The 12076-nt window shown below is 40.8% G+C and overlaps 2 protein-coding genes and 1 long non-coding RNA gene across 4 annotated transcripts in view; all 3 read right to left on the bottom strand.

Annotated features, from left to right (window-relative positions):
* Nucleotides 1-227, bottom strand: part of LOC144665953 (uncharacterized) — a 6234-nt gene extending 6007 nt beyond the window's left edge. Inside the window, exon 1 of the long non-coding RNA XR_013573091.1 lies at nucleotides 84-227. This is a non-coding gene — a long non-coding RNA (uncharacterized LOC144665953). The remainder of the gene's footprint in view (nucleotides 1-83) is intronic.
* A 4435-nt stretch (nucleotides 228-4662) lies between these two features.
* Nucleotides 4663-7610, bottom strand: LOC144665631 (uncharacterized). Of its 2 annotated transcripts, none has more exons than XM_078526895.1 (2): nucleotides 6016-7610; nucleotides 4663-5973 (listed from the first exon to the last, which is right to left on the bottom strand). In XM_078526895.1, the coding sequence occupies exons 1-2, from the start codon at nucleotides 7104-7106 to the stop codon at nucleotides 5019-5021; spliced, it is 2046 nt and encodes a 681-aa protein (XP_078383021.1). In that variant the 5' UTR covers nucleotides 7107-7610; the 3' UTR covers nucleotides 4663-5018. The 2 variants fall into 2 exon arrangements, with proteins under 2 accessions (XP_078383021.1, XP_078383020.1); XM_078526894.1 differs by having other exon boundaries at nucleotides 4663-4837; nucleotides 4868-7610.
* A 742-nt stretch (nucleotides 7611-8352) lies between these two features.
* The window catches only part of LOC144666813 (uncharacterized), a 50521-nt gene continuing 46797 nt past the window's right edge, over nucleotides 8353-12076 (bottom strand). Inside the window, exon 2 of the mRNA XM_078528217.1 lies at nucleotides 8353-10694. Coding sequence (XP_078384343.1) covers nucleotides 8838-10631 — 1794 coding nt within the window. The 5' untranslated portion in view covers nucleotides 10632-10694 and the 3' untranslated portion in view covers nucleotides 8353-8837. The remainder of the gene's footprint in view (nucleotides 10695-12076) is intronic.

Below are 12076 nucleotides of genomic sequence, written 5' to 3' on the forward strand. Positions count from 1 at the left end.
TAAATACCGCTCCTAAATATATGTAAGAAGCCCTAAAAAGACGGACCAATGCAATCGTAAAATAAATGCTTAGTTATGCTTACCCGATTTGATGATCGCGAGCGATGTCAAGCTAGCGGGCTGTATGTAGGACCTTCAATAACAAAATGCGTTTGATACACCAATAGAATATATAAGCACTAAAGTACTCTATTAAGTATGTGGTCTCTTCTTATTGGGCGGAGAATTTGATTTCGCAATGACACTTATTAAAACGCAATATTATTAAGACACTTTGAAAGAAATTAATCCTGCGAGTTAATAAATATCAGTGGTCCATCGGTTGGGTTCAGTGATTTGTAAAGAATTCTCCGTTTCGGGTCAAAAACCACTAAAGACCTTGTTGAGTCGAAAAAGAAAGGCTAGTTCTAAAGTGTTTTACCATTTGTGTGTGGCAGACAACGGTGCGCCAAGCTATGAGTATCCCTCGAGGGTATCCACCCCCAAAGGTATTAATTAAGCACGAAATTTACTCTCCCAAAAAGACCAGCCAGCCTCCGTTTCGGGTCAAAAACCATTAAAGACCTTGTATAGTTGAAAAAAGAAAGGCTAGTTCTGAAGTCTTTTACCATTTGTGTGTGGCAGACAACGGAGCGCCAAGCTACGAGTATCCCTCGAGGGTATTTACTCATTGAAGGCATTGAGCACGAAATTCTTCTATCTCAAATAAACCAGGCAAATGTTCTCTATGCACCAAGTTCAACGGTTCCATGAAGATTACTGAAAAGGAAAAGAAGAAGATCGTTTTCCTATTTAAAGGAGATATGAACGGAAAGGAAGGGAAACTATTAACTCGAGCAGTTGGCAAGTCGGCTGTTTGGTTCAATGATTTGCTAAAAGCTTTACAGAGTAGCAAATGAATTGAATTTCTATAGAGTTTTGTTCCTTCATGTTTGCATGACAGACAACAGCCGCTAAAAGATGATTATCTGTTGTGGCAATATTTGGAGTTTGCAAGCAAGGTCAGAGAAACAAGGGGGAGAGAGGGATACAGAAAATGGGACTATTCCGTTATGCAAAACGCTGCAATGTAAGAAAGAATCATTCGTAAATTGCTGTCTTAAACTGGAAACGTAAAAAACTTTTAACACTAAACCAAAGTGCCGATCAAGACTTGTCTAATTTCCACGGGATACGCTGTGCTGTATAATCTATTATAAATAATTATAGATGTTTAAACACACACGCCGTTACATTGTTAGACTTTTGATATAAAAAAATTTGGGCTGTCGACCCGCAATTATTTTAAAAGTAAATCTGAGCAAAGGCAAATTTTAAATTTCACGCCTATTACCCAATATGGCCGGAGCTTATCTACCTCTACATTTACATTAAATTTAGTACGTAAAGTCGTGAGACATCACACCAACTTTTCTTAAAAATAGCTTACAAAACATGTAAACTCGATGAAGGAAAAAAATTAACACCGTGAAAAAATATTAGAAGTTGCTTTCTAACTGTCAACTTGCTCATAAAATTTTTAAGGGTTGCAGCGTTTATTCCCGATAAATTCTCATCAAACTAAAAAAGCGTGTTTGCACGAAAAATTTCAAAGTTTGTGGTCCCTATTGGTATACTGCATCGGCTGGAAAGGAGGTAAGCTGGACGTCCTTTGATTTCGTCACGTATTTCTCACCCACGTTCGTGGGGGAAAAAATTGCTCGAAGAGCCATGCGTAGGATGTCTGCTTAAAAGGCTGGAAAAGAAGCCATTCTTTAAAAAGACAGGATGTCGCTAATTTTAAAAAAGAACTCTGGAATATGAAGTACAGTCAACTCTCTCTAAGACGGACACCTTCGGGACCCGCCGCAGCTGTTCGTCTTAGAGAGGTGTCCGTTTTATAGGGAGTTCCGTTACAGTAAAATGACTGAAAAACAGCAGGGACCATCACCAGGTGTCCGTCTTATAGTGGTGTCCGTTAAGAGTGAGTTAACTGTTTGACTATTTATGATAGTGTTTGTTTTCGATCCGCCATTGATTAGTCAAAGTTTTAGTTAGAGGACAAATTGACGTCGCTCCGTTTGAAGTGGTGCGTTGGTAACCGTGTTCTTCATTGGTCCGCCACAATTTTATATTTGCAGCAAGTAAAAATTTATGGAAATGTACATTGCATGGAGAACTTGTATTTGTGTCTGCATCCTTCGAATTGTTTATAGCCAACGAGTATGAATGAATAACATGTACAGCTTTAGTGGGGAAAAAGATTGGCACTCGAAAATAAAATTCATATCTTCGCGCCGCGTGTAATAATAATAATAATAATAATAAATAATATTTTAAGAGGGGGCTCCAATCTGGGGGGGTTTTAGGGGGTCCTAAAAAAAAAAAAATTTAAAAAATAAAATAAAATAAAAAATAAAAAAAAAAAAAAAAAAAAAATTTATAAAAAAAAAATAAAAAAATAAAAAAAAAAAAAAAAAACTAAAAAAAAATAAAAAAAAGAAAAAAAAAAAAAAATAAAAAAAAAAAAAAAAAAAAAAAAAAATAAAAAAAAAAAAAAACTCTAAAAAAAAAATTATTATTAAAAAATTTTTTTAATAATTTTTTTTAAAAACGTTTTAAAAAAAAAAAAAATAGAGGGAAGGAAGAGTGTAATATCCTCTATATACAAGATAAAATTGTTAAAAATATAAAAAAAATTGAGCAAATGTTTAGAAAAACGTTAAAAAGCATTAAAACTAAAGCTAAAGAAAACAAGGCTGTAAAAAATAAAATTTATAAATAAAAATGCCTGATGATTTTTTTTCTTTTTCTTCTTCTTTTTTTTTCTTATTCTCGTTGTTTCTTCTTTTTAGTTTTGCCAGGTGATCCATTTAAATGTCCTTACTACGAGGGTGCATCAAACCGCTTTAAAGAGGACGTGAGGATGGGAACTTGTGCTGAGAATGACAACAATTGCCTGTATGTCAGATGTCCTCGGCTCCCAGGTGTTCCTATGTTCCACGAGTGTAGCAACGAGGATAAAAGCAATCAATGGACAAAAATTTGTACAGAAGGAGGAAATTGTGAGGTGGCAGTTTGCAGTGAGCCTTATTATATGGCCGCCTAGGCAGAAGCCTTGTAGGCGCTTTGAAATATATATGTGGAACTATAAACAAATTTAAGGTACGCATACGCAGAAAAGTGCATATTAGGGGTGCTAACGGCGGATTGTTTGTAATCGTTTTCTTTGAAAGGGAATTAAAGCTGTACTTTATATCCTGTAACACATGTTCGCTACTTCTGCCGATTTTCGCCATTGTTAATGACGTAATCGTGAGCGATGGATTATTTCTTACGGATTTCTTACTATTTTCTACCTCGTATCCAACGCGGGCTCATGGAATAATTGTTAATTGTAACTAATCCTGAAATCACCATCGCATTCAACGTTTCCCTTAGAGTGCTCTTCCACGATATATGTTTGCTATGCTTCCCGCCCCCCGAACCCTCCCCTCAAAAAAAACAGTTACATGAGCGCCTGCGCGGCTATGAAGATGGGTAGGGGGATTTCCTTTCAAAGGGATTTCTACTGGATGGTTTTTTTAGTCCTTATTTAGGCCTGTCCAAATATTAATGAAGGCGCAAATAGTCGCAAATTTATCTTATGCTGCGTTACGTTGGCTGGCCAAACGGAGTCGCGCGTTTACTCGCGACTTAGTAAGGAAAACCCGCGTGACGGCTGCAGACTTAGTCCCCCGCTGTCAGAAGTGTCACAAACTGTGTTATTCGGGCCCCCGGAAGCTCCCAGAGCCTCTTGGCCTCCTTAGCCGGCGGAGCCTGTGCACGAGAAACAAGTTGCCCTGGGCACACGTTTTGATAGGCTAGATTTTTTAAAACAAAAAGAAACAGCCAATCAAATGAACCGTTTTAAAATCCGTTTGTTAGAAGAGAGTTGTTTTGATTGGCTAGATTTGAAACTACATTTGCTAAAATCTAGCCAATCAAATCATGTGTCCGCTCTAGGGTCGAGAATGAAATGACGTGCGATCAACTATCGTTCAATTGCGATGGAGGCGAAGCAGTGAAAAAATTGCGCCTAATTGGTTGCAAATTTTATGTCGAACAAATTAAGATTGACGCAAGCCATCCCAAGTCAACCGAAGCACTCGTAAGTTTTGCCCAAATGGAGTAGTAGACGTAAGTTAAACGCTTACGTCTCCTTGGCCGAAGGCTTATCTGAATTTTACGGTACCGGTTTAATGTGGGTAAACAGGGGTCGGGAACCCGAGAGAAAAGGAGCGGGGGGGAGGGGGTAAAAGGGTAGAGGCGGAAAAAAAACCGTTGAAAGCATGATTCCTAAGGTGGCGGGAATGACAAAAAAATCAGTACGAGAAGTTTTACAACGTTAGTGCATAATATTTTGTAATAGAAATCTCACAAAGAGGTAGGAACACTTTTGTTGGAACCACTTAGAAAAGGTCAGTAGCCTGAAAGTAAATGGAATGTTAAGCGGCTGGTTCAGTACATCCTCTCTCTTCCTCTCCCCCCTCACCCACCCCCCCCCCCGTCCCCTCCCTTTTCAACCACCATTATGTCAATAGTGGTAGAGGCTATTTCCCATTTCATTCCTTGACAGTAGAAAGTAAACATGGTAAAGCAATTCAGAGTTCTTGACTCTCAGTCTCGTTCCAATCAAAATTAAATCTCGTTAGTTCCTGTACTATATGACTGTCTGACAAAAATTTTATTTGAATACAATATTTGAATGCCCAACAATTTAATTGAATACAATATTTTACATTTGGTTTTTACATATGTACATTTTATGACACGCCCGATCAAGGGGTCCTTTGCATTAACGAGTTGCTTCCTACCTCTGTTTTAAAATGAGTCCTGGTGTACAAACTGCCATATAGTTTTAAATGCAGTTTTATTGTCTTGCAAATCCAACTCACTTCCAAATGAAAGATTTTGTGTAACAGGACTGGTTTTGAAACAGAGGTGAGAAACAACTCGAAAATGGCTTATTCTAGGACCTGTCCAGAATATCGACCGACTTAGCTCATCAAATTAGAATTAAGAAGTTTACTGTAATAGTCCAAGCGAACCTTGGCTGTTCTTTCAGTGTCAAAGCGGTATTTTTGAGACAAATCTAAGGCAGCTCGCGCATGAGCTTCGGCGTCAACAATGCGCCCTTCCCGGAAGTACTGATCGGAACGCACAACGTGATACTTGACTTGCGCAATTCTTGGCATTTCCTCTACGATGTTGATTTTAATCCTGTCGAGGCACTGCCTTGCTTCGATGAGAGTTCCTTCGTCGATTGTGCGGTTCTCCCGTCCGGATTTTGTAAAGCAGTCTAACAGTAACATCGCTTTTTTCATTAGTGCCAAATCGTGCTCTTTCAAGATCAGATTGTTCGTGTCTTCGCTTGAGACACGCGAGCAAAGCTCGATGCATCGATCGAAGCTTTCTTTAGCTTGTTCCACTACACAGGGCTTGTGGGCGTATTCAAGAAGCACGCTGCCTTCTTCGCATGCAAGGCATCCTTGATCGAGGGTAGGGCCAATGTTTGCCAGATGCCTCTTTGCGGATTCGATGCATTTCTGCGCCTTGCCAAGTGCCATCTCATCTCTTCGATAAATGCTTGCCAAGTAGTAACTTGCACGACCTTTGATAAGAGGCACCAGGGTGGAAGAAGCTTGTGAAACTATTTTCATGGCTTTCTTGATAAACTCCTCGGCCGATCTCAGTTCATTGCGGCAGCAGCAAGCCATGCCCTGCTCAAGAGCAACAACAATCTGGAGATCGATGTCCTCGGCGTATTCCTTCAGAAAATGTTCTGCCTGCCGATCAAACTCCTCCCACTCGCCATCATCTCGGAGCGGAAGTAAAATCTTTCTTATATGCAAACATCGTTCGTAGAAATCCCGTAACTCTGGGGCGCTGGTAGTTTCTTCCGCTGGATGTGACTCTCCTTCAGTTGCGTGACTTTTATCCGGAGTTGCGTGACTTTTATCCGGAAAAGGCCTTTCCTCAGATGGCGTTACGGACGATTGACTTTGTTCCGGAAGTGATGTTTGTTTACAGTGAATTCGAGCCGGAAATGATGTAACATCTGCAGAATTCGGTTTGGCCAAGTGGCTTTGCTTCCTGTTTGCTAGCCTTCTGGGTGGAATCTTTCGTTCGCTTGTTTCAACAGCAATTCGTTTTTCATCCAGTAGTTCACTTGTCTGTGAGGCTGTTTGAGTCTTCCACAACGAAAACGTCACGACATAACGAGTTTTACCGGTTTGGAAACGACACCAAAACCCAACAATACCACGGTAACAGTCTAAGCTCGGCTCTCGCTTAAATAAAACACCGTCTCTTACTTCTGTTTTACCGTTCTTTCCGCACTGACTAACACTGATTTTTACATCGTAAAAATCCCTTATTTTCCTTGATCTTACACTAGGGGAGCTATGAGAAAAACTGTACTCCATTGCTGTCGGTGTAAAAAGATTCTCGCAAATCTCAAGCACGATCAGATGATCTTTGTCAATGTTTGGAAAGTCTTTGGCACTCCGCACTACAGCAATGGGCTTCGTAGGCAGTCGGAGAACACGAAGGACGGGCCGAGTACTGTCGAACACATTCGGCAGACCTTCGGGATGAATGGCGATTTTATGCTTGTTTCCTATCAAAGCGTGACGGGCTGTGACATCGGCATCCAACGCTTCAATATTCGATTTCTCGTCGAGCGGAGGGACTATCCTTACGAAGTCAGCGTAAATGTCAATCGCTTGTGAGATCTTTCTATCATCGTTTATTGGAACAAGTTCTTCGGACGTCCCGCAACTTCGTAACACACGAACTACCATTTCGTCTTCCTCGGAAACTTTCGTGAGACCATCGGAAACGTCGGCAGGCATCGTAAGGCCAGCGAAGACCACGCGATTATCGTCCCCAACTTGTAAACAAACAGTCTGTGCTTTAAGTCTGATTTGTTTTGATCGCGTTTTCGTACACGAATAGTCCTTCTCACCTTTTTTCTTTTCTTTCGGCAACAGAACCTCAACTATTTGTCCTCTAATTTCACGTCCGTCGAACTGTGTTCGCTGCATCGCTCTTCCAAACACTTCTCCTTGGGCTGTCAATGCCATAATTTTCAACTACGCAATAAGTAGTCGTCACCCTTTAAACCACGAACACGACTTGTATCTCACTCGCTTTCGTTTTGTTCGTATCCCCGAGAGGCATTTCGTTGCAAGCGTTTGAGAAGCCCACGGGAAATGCATACGACCGTGATATCTGGTTGAAACACACGGGTAAATTTCGAATCAGCGAGTTGCCAGTTGTGAATAAACGCAACGCACTTTCAGCTATGTTTATATTTTGGTATTTAAATTAGGGAGTCATATGACATTATGTAAGGGTATTCCCCGACTTAACACGTCATGTCACGAGAAAATTATGTGAATTTTTGATTGGTTCCTTTTTATAGCTCGATCGTTTGATGATTAAAATTTTCTATCCAAAATTTATTTTCACTTTTGACTGCTTGCAAGGAAAACCTGATTCGCTTGGAACGAGAAATAAATAATACCAAATTTTCTATATAATAAGACAATTTAGCGTTAGTGTTGTTGCATCGCTGTATATTTTAATATTTACGCCGCCTTGTAATATATGAAAAGTACTCCTAAAATTGTTTATCATCAATAAATTAACAAGTCATGTGAAGTTCTGCGAAGGCAAAATATGTTCAAAATAAAATGTGACACAGTGCGTGGTCCGAGTTTAAAACAGAACTATTACAGCTTTCCCAGTAACTCTGTTTACAGTAAATATATAGAATCTGAACCGTAGCCACTGAAACTCATCGACTCAGGACATTCTATTTGCATAGTTTTAATGTTAAGGTAAAAACATTTTATGAGGAAAAAATAGCTCTCTTTTACTGAGGTTTGAGTGTGGCGTGACCTAATCTCTCTCGCAACATAAAGCTTATGACCTAATTAATCCGGAGCGGGGGAGGAGAGGTATAGGCGAGGCATTTGAAATAAGCTAAGATTTTCTGTTCAAATGCACCATTCCAGGGCATTTGTTGATAGTCAAAAGAGTAAATAAACGTCACTGAATACTTGTAAAATGTCCCCATTAAGGGCAGGAAATTAATGTCAAATCACCCACCTATGCGTTTATGCCCTAAACCTCCTCTGTCCTGCCCCACCTCACCCCACTCGAGCTTATTTGCTTCCTTTCGATGAGATCCAGTGTCACGCACCGAGAAGATGATTTTGCGACAAGCTAACAGAACGCGACAACAGTCAATTCGAGTGACAGCATTTTATCTGCTATTTCGTGAGTTGAACATATAAAAACAAGGAGGAACACCTAAAATGCGGCTCGTTTTAAATGAACCATTTTATTAAATCAATAATATACTTTATACATTCAATAATTATTAATATGTAGATGTAAACCAATATTTTCCCAACACCAAAATATTTACATTTTAGACTACGGTATTTCTCTTTGTTTACGTTTGTCAGATGCTTGAAAGATCAATTTTAGTGTAGGTTTAACAAGCTTTATACATTACAATTGAGAGTTCCTTGTTACTTTCGTCCAAAAGATAAGATTAATAGGCCATTTCCGATATATTAAAATTCTAACTTGGCTCCGAGGCTTGGGGGAATAAAACAAAAGATATCACGTCGAGGTCGATTGATGAATAAATCATTTCTTTTGTTTTATTCCCCCAAGCCTCGGAGCCAAGTTAGATTTACACATATCGTTTAGCAGTCTTCAAGTTGCTGTACCATAACGCAAACCGTTTGTTTTCGAATCAATGTTTCTGACATGAATGTCTGATGTCTATGTTCATTTAGTCACTCTAAAATCCTCAGCCAATCAGATTCATTTCCGGACGAGCTTACGTCACCATTCTCCCCTTCACTCTCACTGGCAGGTAATCTTACCAAACGCCGCAGACCGTTTGCGTGGAGCGTGTCACAACGCGTGAGAGCGCGCAGGTGATCGAGACGTTCCTGCGCGTGAGAAATTTCTGTGTTGAAGCCCAGCGCTTCTGCCATTTCTTTCGCTTGAGTTGCAAACTTTTCTGCTTCCGCGCAGTTACCTTTTCGGTATGCCAGATCTGAGCTAGCCAGGTTGAACTGAATTTTAACACCCTCGGCGATTTCTGACCAGTATTTTGTCTTCAGCCTGTTCAAACACTCTTGCCCTTTCGCGATAAACTCCTCGCTCACAACGCGTTCTCGCGCGGCCTCGGTGCGGCAATCTAGCAAGAGCATTGCTATTTTGATCAACGCAAAGTGGTGTTTCTTCACGTAGAGATCGAGGCCACCGTCTTCCCTCTCTACCCGAAGACACACGTCGATGCACTTTTCAAGGTTTCTTAGAGCTTCGTCTACGAGTTTGGGGCTTCTCTGGGACATGCGTCCAATAAAATCGAGCAACACGCTCGCTCTCTCATAGACGATGAAACTCGAGTCGAGGTTCGTGTGACACGCGTGACTGTTTTGCTCTGCAAGTTGAACCAAATCGCTGGCTTCGCCTAAGTTCCTCTGTCTTCTCATCACTCCTGCTCGATAGCCATAACCCCTGGCAGCTAGAAGCTGTGAATTTTCAGCTAAAGGAATCAAACTGAACGATTCATCGATCAACTGCAGAGAGCGTTCCAACTCGTTTTGGTAACATGCTCCCACACTCTGTTCCAGTTTAATGGCTATTTGAGTGTCCGCGTCGGTAAACTCGAATAACAGATCGCTTGCGTACTTATCAAAATCCTCCCATTTTGCGTTGTCACGGCGCGATTGAAGTTCATTCATAACCCTTGATGACCTTTTGTACAGCACCATGCTCTTTTCAGAAAGAGAAGCTGGACTCAATTTGAACAGCGGAGAAACAATTCTTGCTTTCCCATTTTTTCTTGTCTTGCATGATTTTGACGACGCTCTAGTACCGGTTTCTAGTGTGACTGAAATTTCACTAATTGTTTCGCAAGAGGTTTGTTTCTTTGCACTTTTTCTTTTTCTTCTTTTTCTTTGCTGAATGGCGTTCAGAGAGAAACTTATCTTGTATTTGGTGTCAGGTTCGTGGAAGCGAAACAGATAGCCGACCACTCCTATCATAGATCCGGCGTTTGTCTCGCTTTTACTTTCGCTTTTGATGCGTTTGCACTGATAATCAGGCATTTTAAGACTAGATTCAACAGCTTTATTGTAACTTACTTCCACTTTCATCTCGTACTTGTCTGCGATGTCAAGCGCTTCTCTTGTATTTTGATTCTTACAGACCAACAGTTGTACTAAGTGGTCTTCGTGGCAATCGGGGAAGCCGCTTCTACTGCGTCCAACGTTCAAACGTCCTTCGGGTTTCCAGTGTTCCCTCAAAACAGGTGGACCTTCATCGCCGCCGCTGGGATTTTCTGACATGAGCAAATTATCCACTGGACTAAAATTCAGGACATTTCGTCTGCCAATTTGCATGATACGAGCGTCAACAACGTTCAAAACAATAGCGTTCCCACTTCCGTTCGTCGCTCGCTCTTCCTCGCATGAATCACTTTCATGAAGATCGTTCGCGTCACAGTCGTCTGAAGATTCGGCTAATTCGAAGATTTTTGCTCCACCGTCGTCGAAACCTTGACAACAAGCAGCCATAACTTGATAAATACAGTTTTACGCTTTCCACGAGTCGTTATGGAATTATCAAAACACCAAATCCTTCCATGCGAAACAGATTTCTTGTAAATTTATCGCTTCGCCAGCCTCTATGACGGCTGAGAAACGGGTTCGAAAGTAAAAGCTCGTGAATTTAAATTTGTGCTATTTAAAAGTCCGCGCTCAAGACATGTGCCTCTTGGATTTTCGTTTTTCTTTAAGTGAAATATTCAGTCGTGCGCCAGAGATATCGCAAAGCGGAATAAATTATTCTACAACATGTTGTTGGTAAATATTAGATCTTCTAGGGGATTCCCCTTTGCGTGATGACGTCAAAACCGAAAATTTGTACCTACTTGTGCCACTTGAACCCTCGTTTCTTAAAACTCTGCTGTTATGAGATCTGTTATTTTCCTTTAAATGGATCAGAGTTTTTGGGAACAAACCATTATATGTATTTCTGTAGTCAGATCTTTCTATCCCGGACCAAACCATTGGGCGTTCCCTTGCTGACGTCATTGGTAGATGCTATCCAGCCAGCCTCCGATCCTAAAGTTTCCTTGGCTCTTCATTACGGAATCTTCCCTTCTCAAACTTGAAGAGAAAAGGTTGAGTAATGAACCAAAAGAACATCTACGTAAGCGGAAGTGTGAGTTCTTTTAAAATCGACCTGGAATTTCATTTAGCGCATCACGCCAAATAATTTATCTCATGTCTTCAAGTTACTCAGATTTGAATTTTTTGACAGTTATTTGACATCTAAATTCCTGAAATTCCCATTGAAACTCTGTTTTCCACGCCATGTTTGCTTCATTTTCAATCGTAAATTTGCCTTTTAATTCAAACTATCAGGAACTTTTGGAGTGAACCATTTTATGTGTTTCTACATCAGCGTTCGGATTTTGTACTAAGTACGTACCACAGAGCAAAACACAGAGCGCTAAATAAATAATGACGTCACGATTTTGTGAACGCATTCGAGATCTATGCTACAGCTGTGCTTAGAACATACCTGGTCATAGATAAAATGAAAAACAAGTGCTGGTCGGAAATGGCGCAAGGAGATATAATGCTGTTCTTTCTGGCTAGATCTGATCTGGAATACAGGGTATGTAATTACACTGAGACAGAGGAGTTTGCGAGGTTGGCGAAGGACATGCGCTAGAGATCGGTTTCAACATGGCAATATCTCACGCTCAGGAACGTCTCGATCACACGCGCGCGCTCACGTGTCGTGACGAGATCTCTCCCACTGAAATATCATTTAGCAGTGAGAGTGAAGGAGAGATTGGCGACGTCAGTAACTCAACTGGATCGGAATCTGATTGGTTTCGTGAAACATTGAATTGATGCAGCTTGTTATGGACTAATAGTCCAGCCTGACCGCGTCGTGCGATCGTGTACGTCTAATGCATACTCGTGGGAAGTGGGGGGGGGGGGGGGGG

Source organism: Oculina patagonica, chromosome 9, assembly GCF_052425735.1.
Source record: "Oculina patagonica isolate OP01 chromosome 9, crgOcupat, whole genome shotgun sequence".
Taxonomy (NCBI): Eukaryota; Metazoa; Cnidaria; class Anthozoa; order Scleractinia; family Oculinidae; genus Oculina; species Oculina patagonica.

Bases quoted from the DNA above. Each gene is read 5' to 3' on its own strand.
- LOC144665631 (XM_078526894.1), bottom strand. From the start codon at position 7,106: ATGGCATTGACAGCCCAAGGAGAAGTGTTTGGAAGAGCGATGCAGCGA.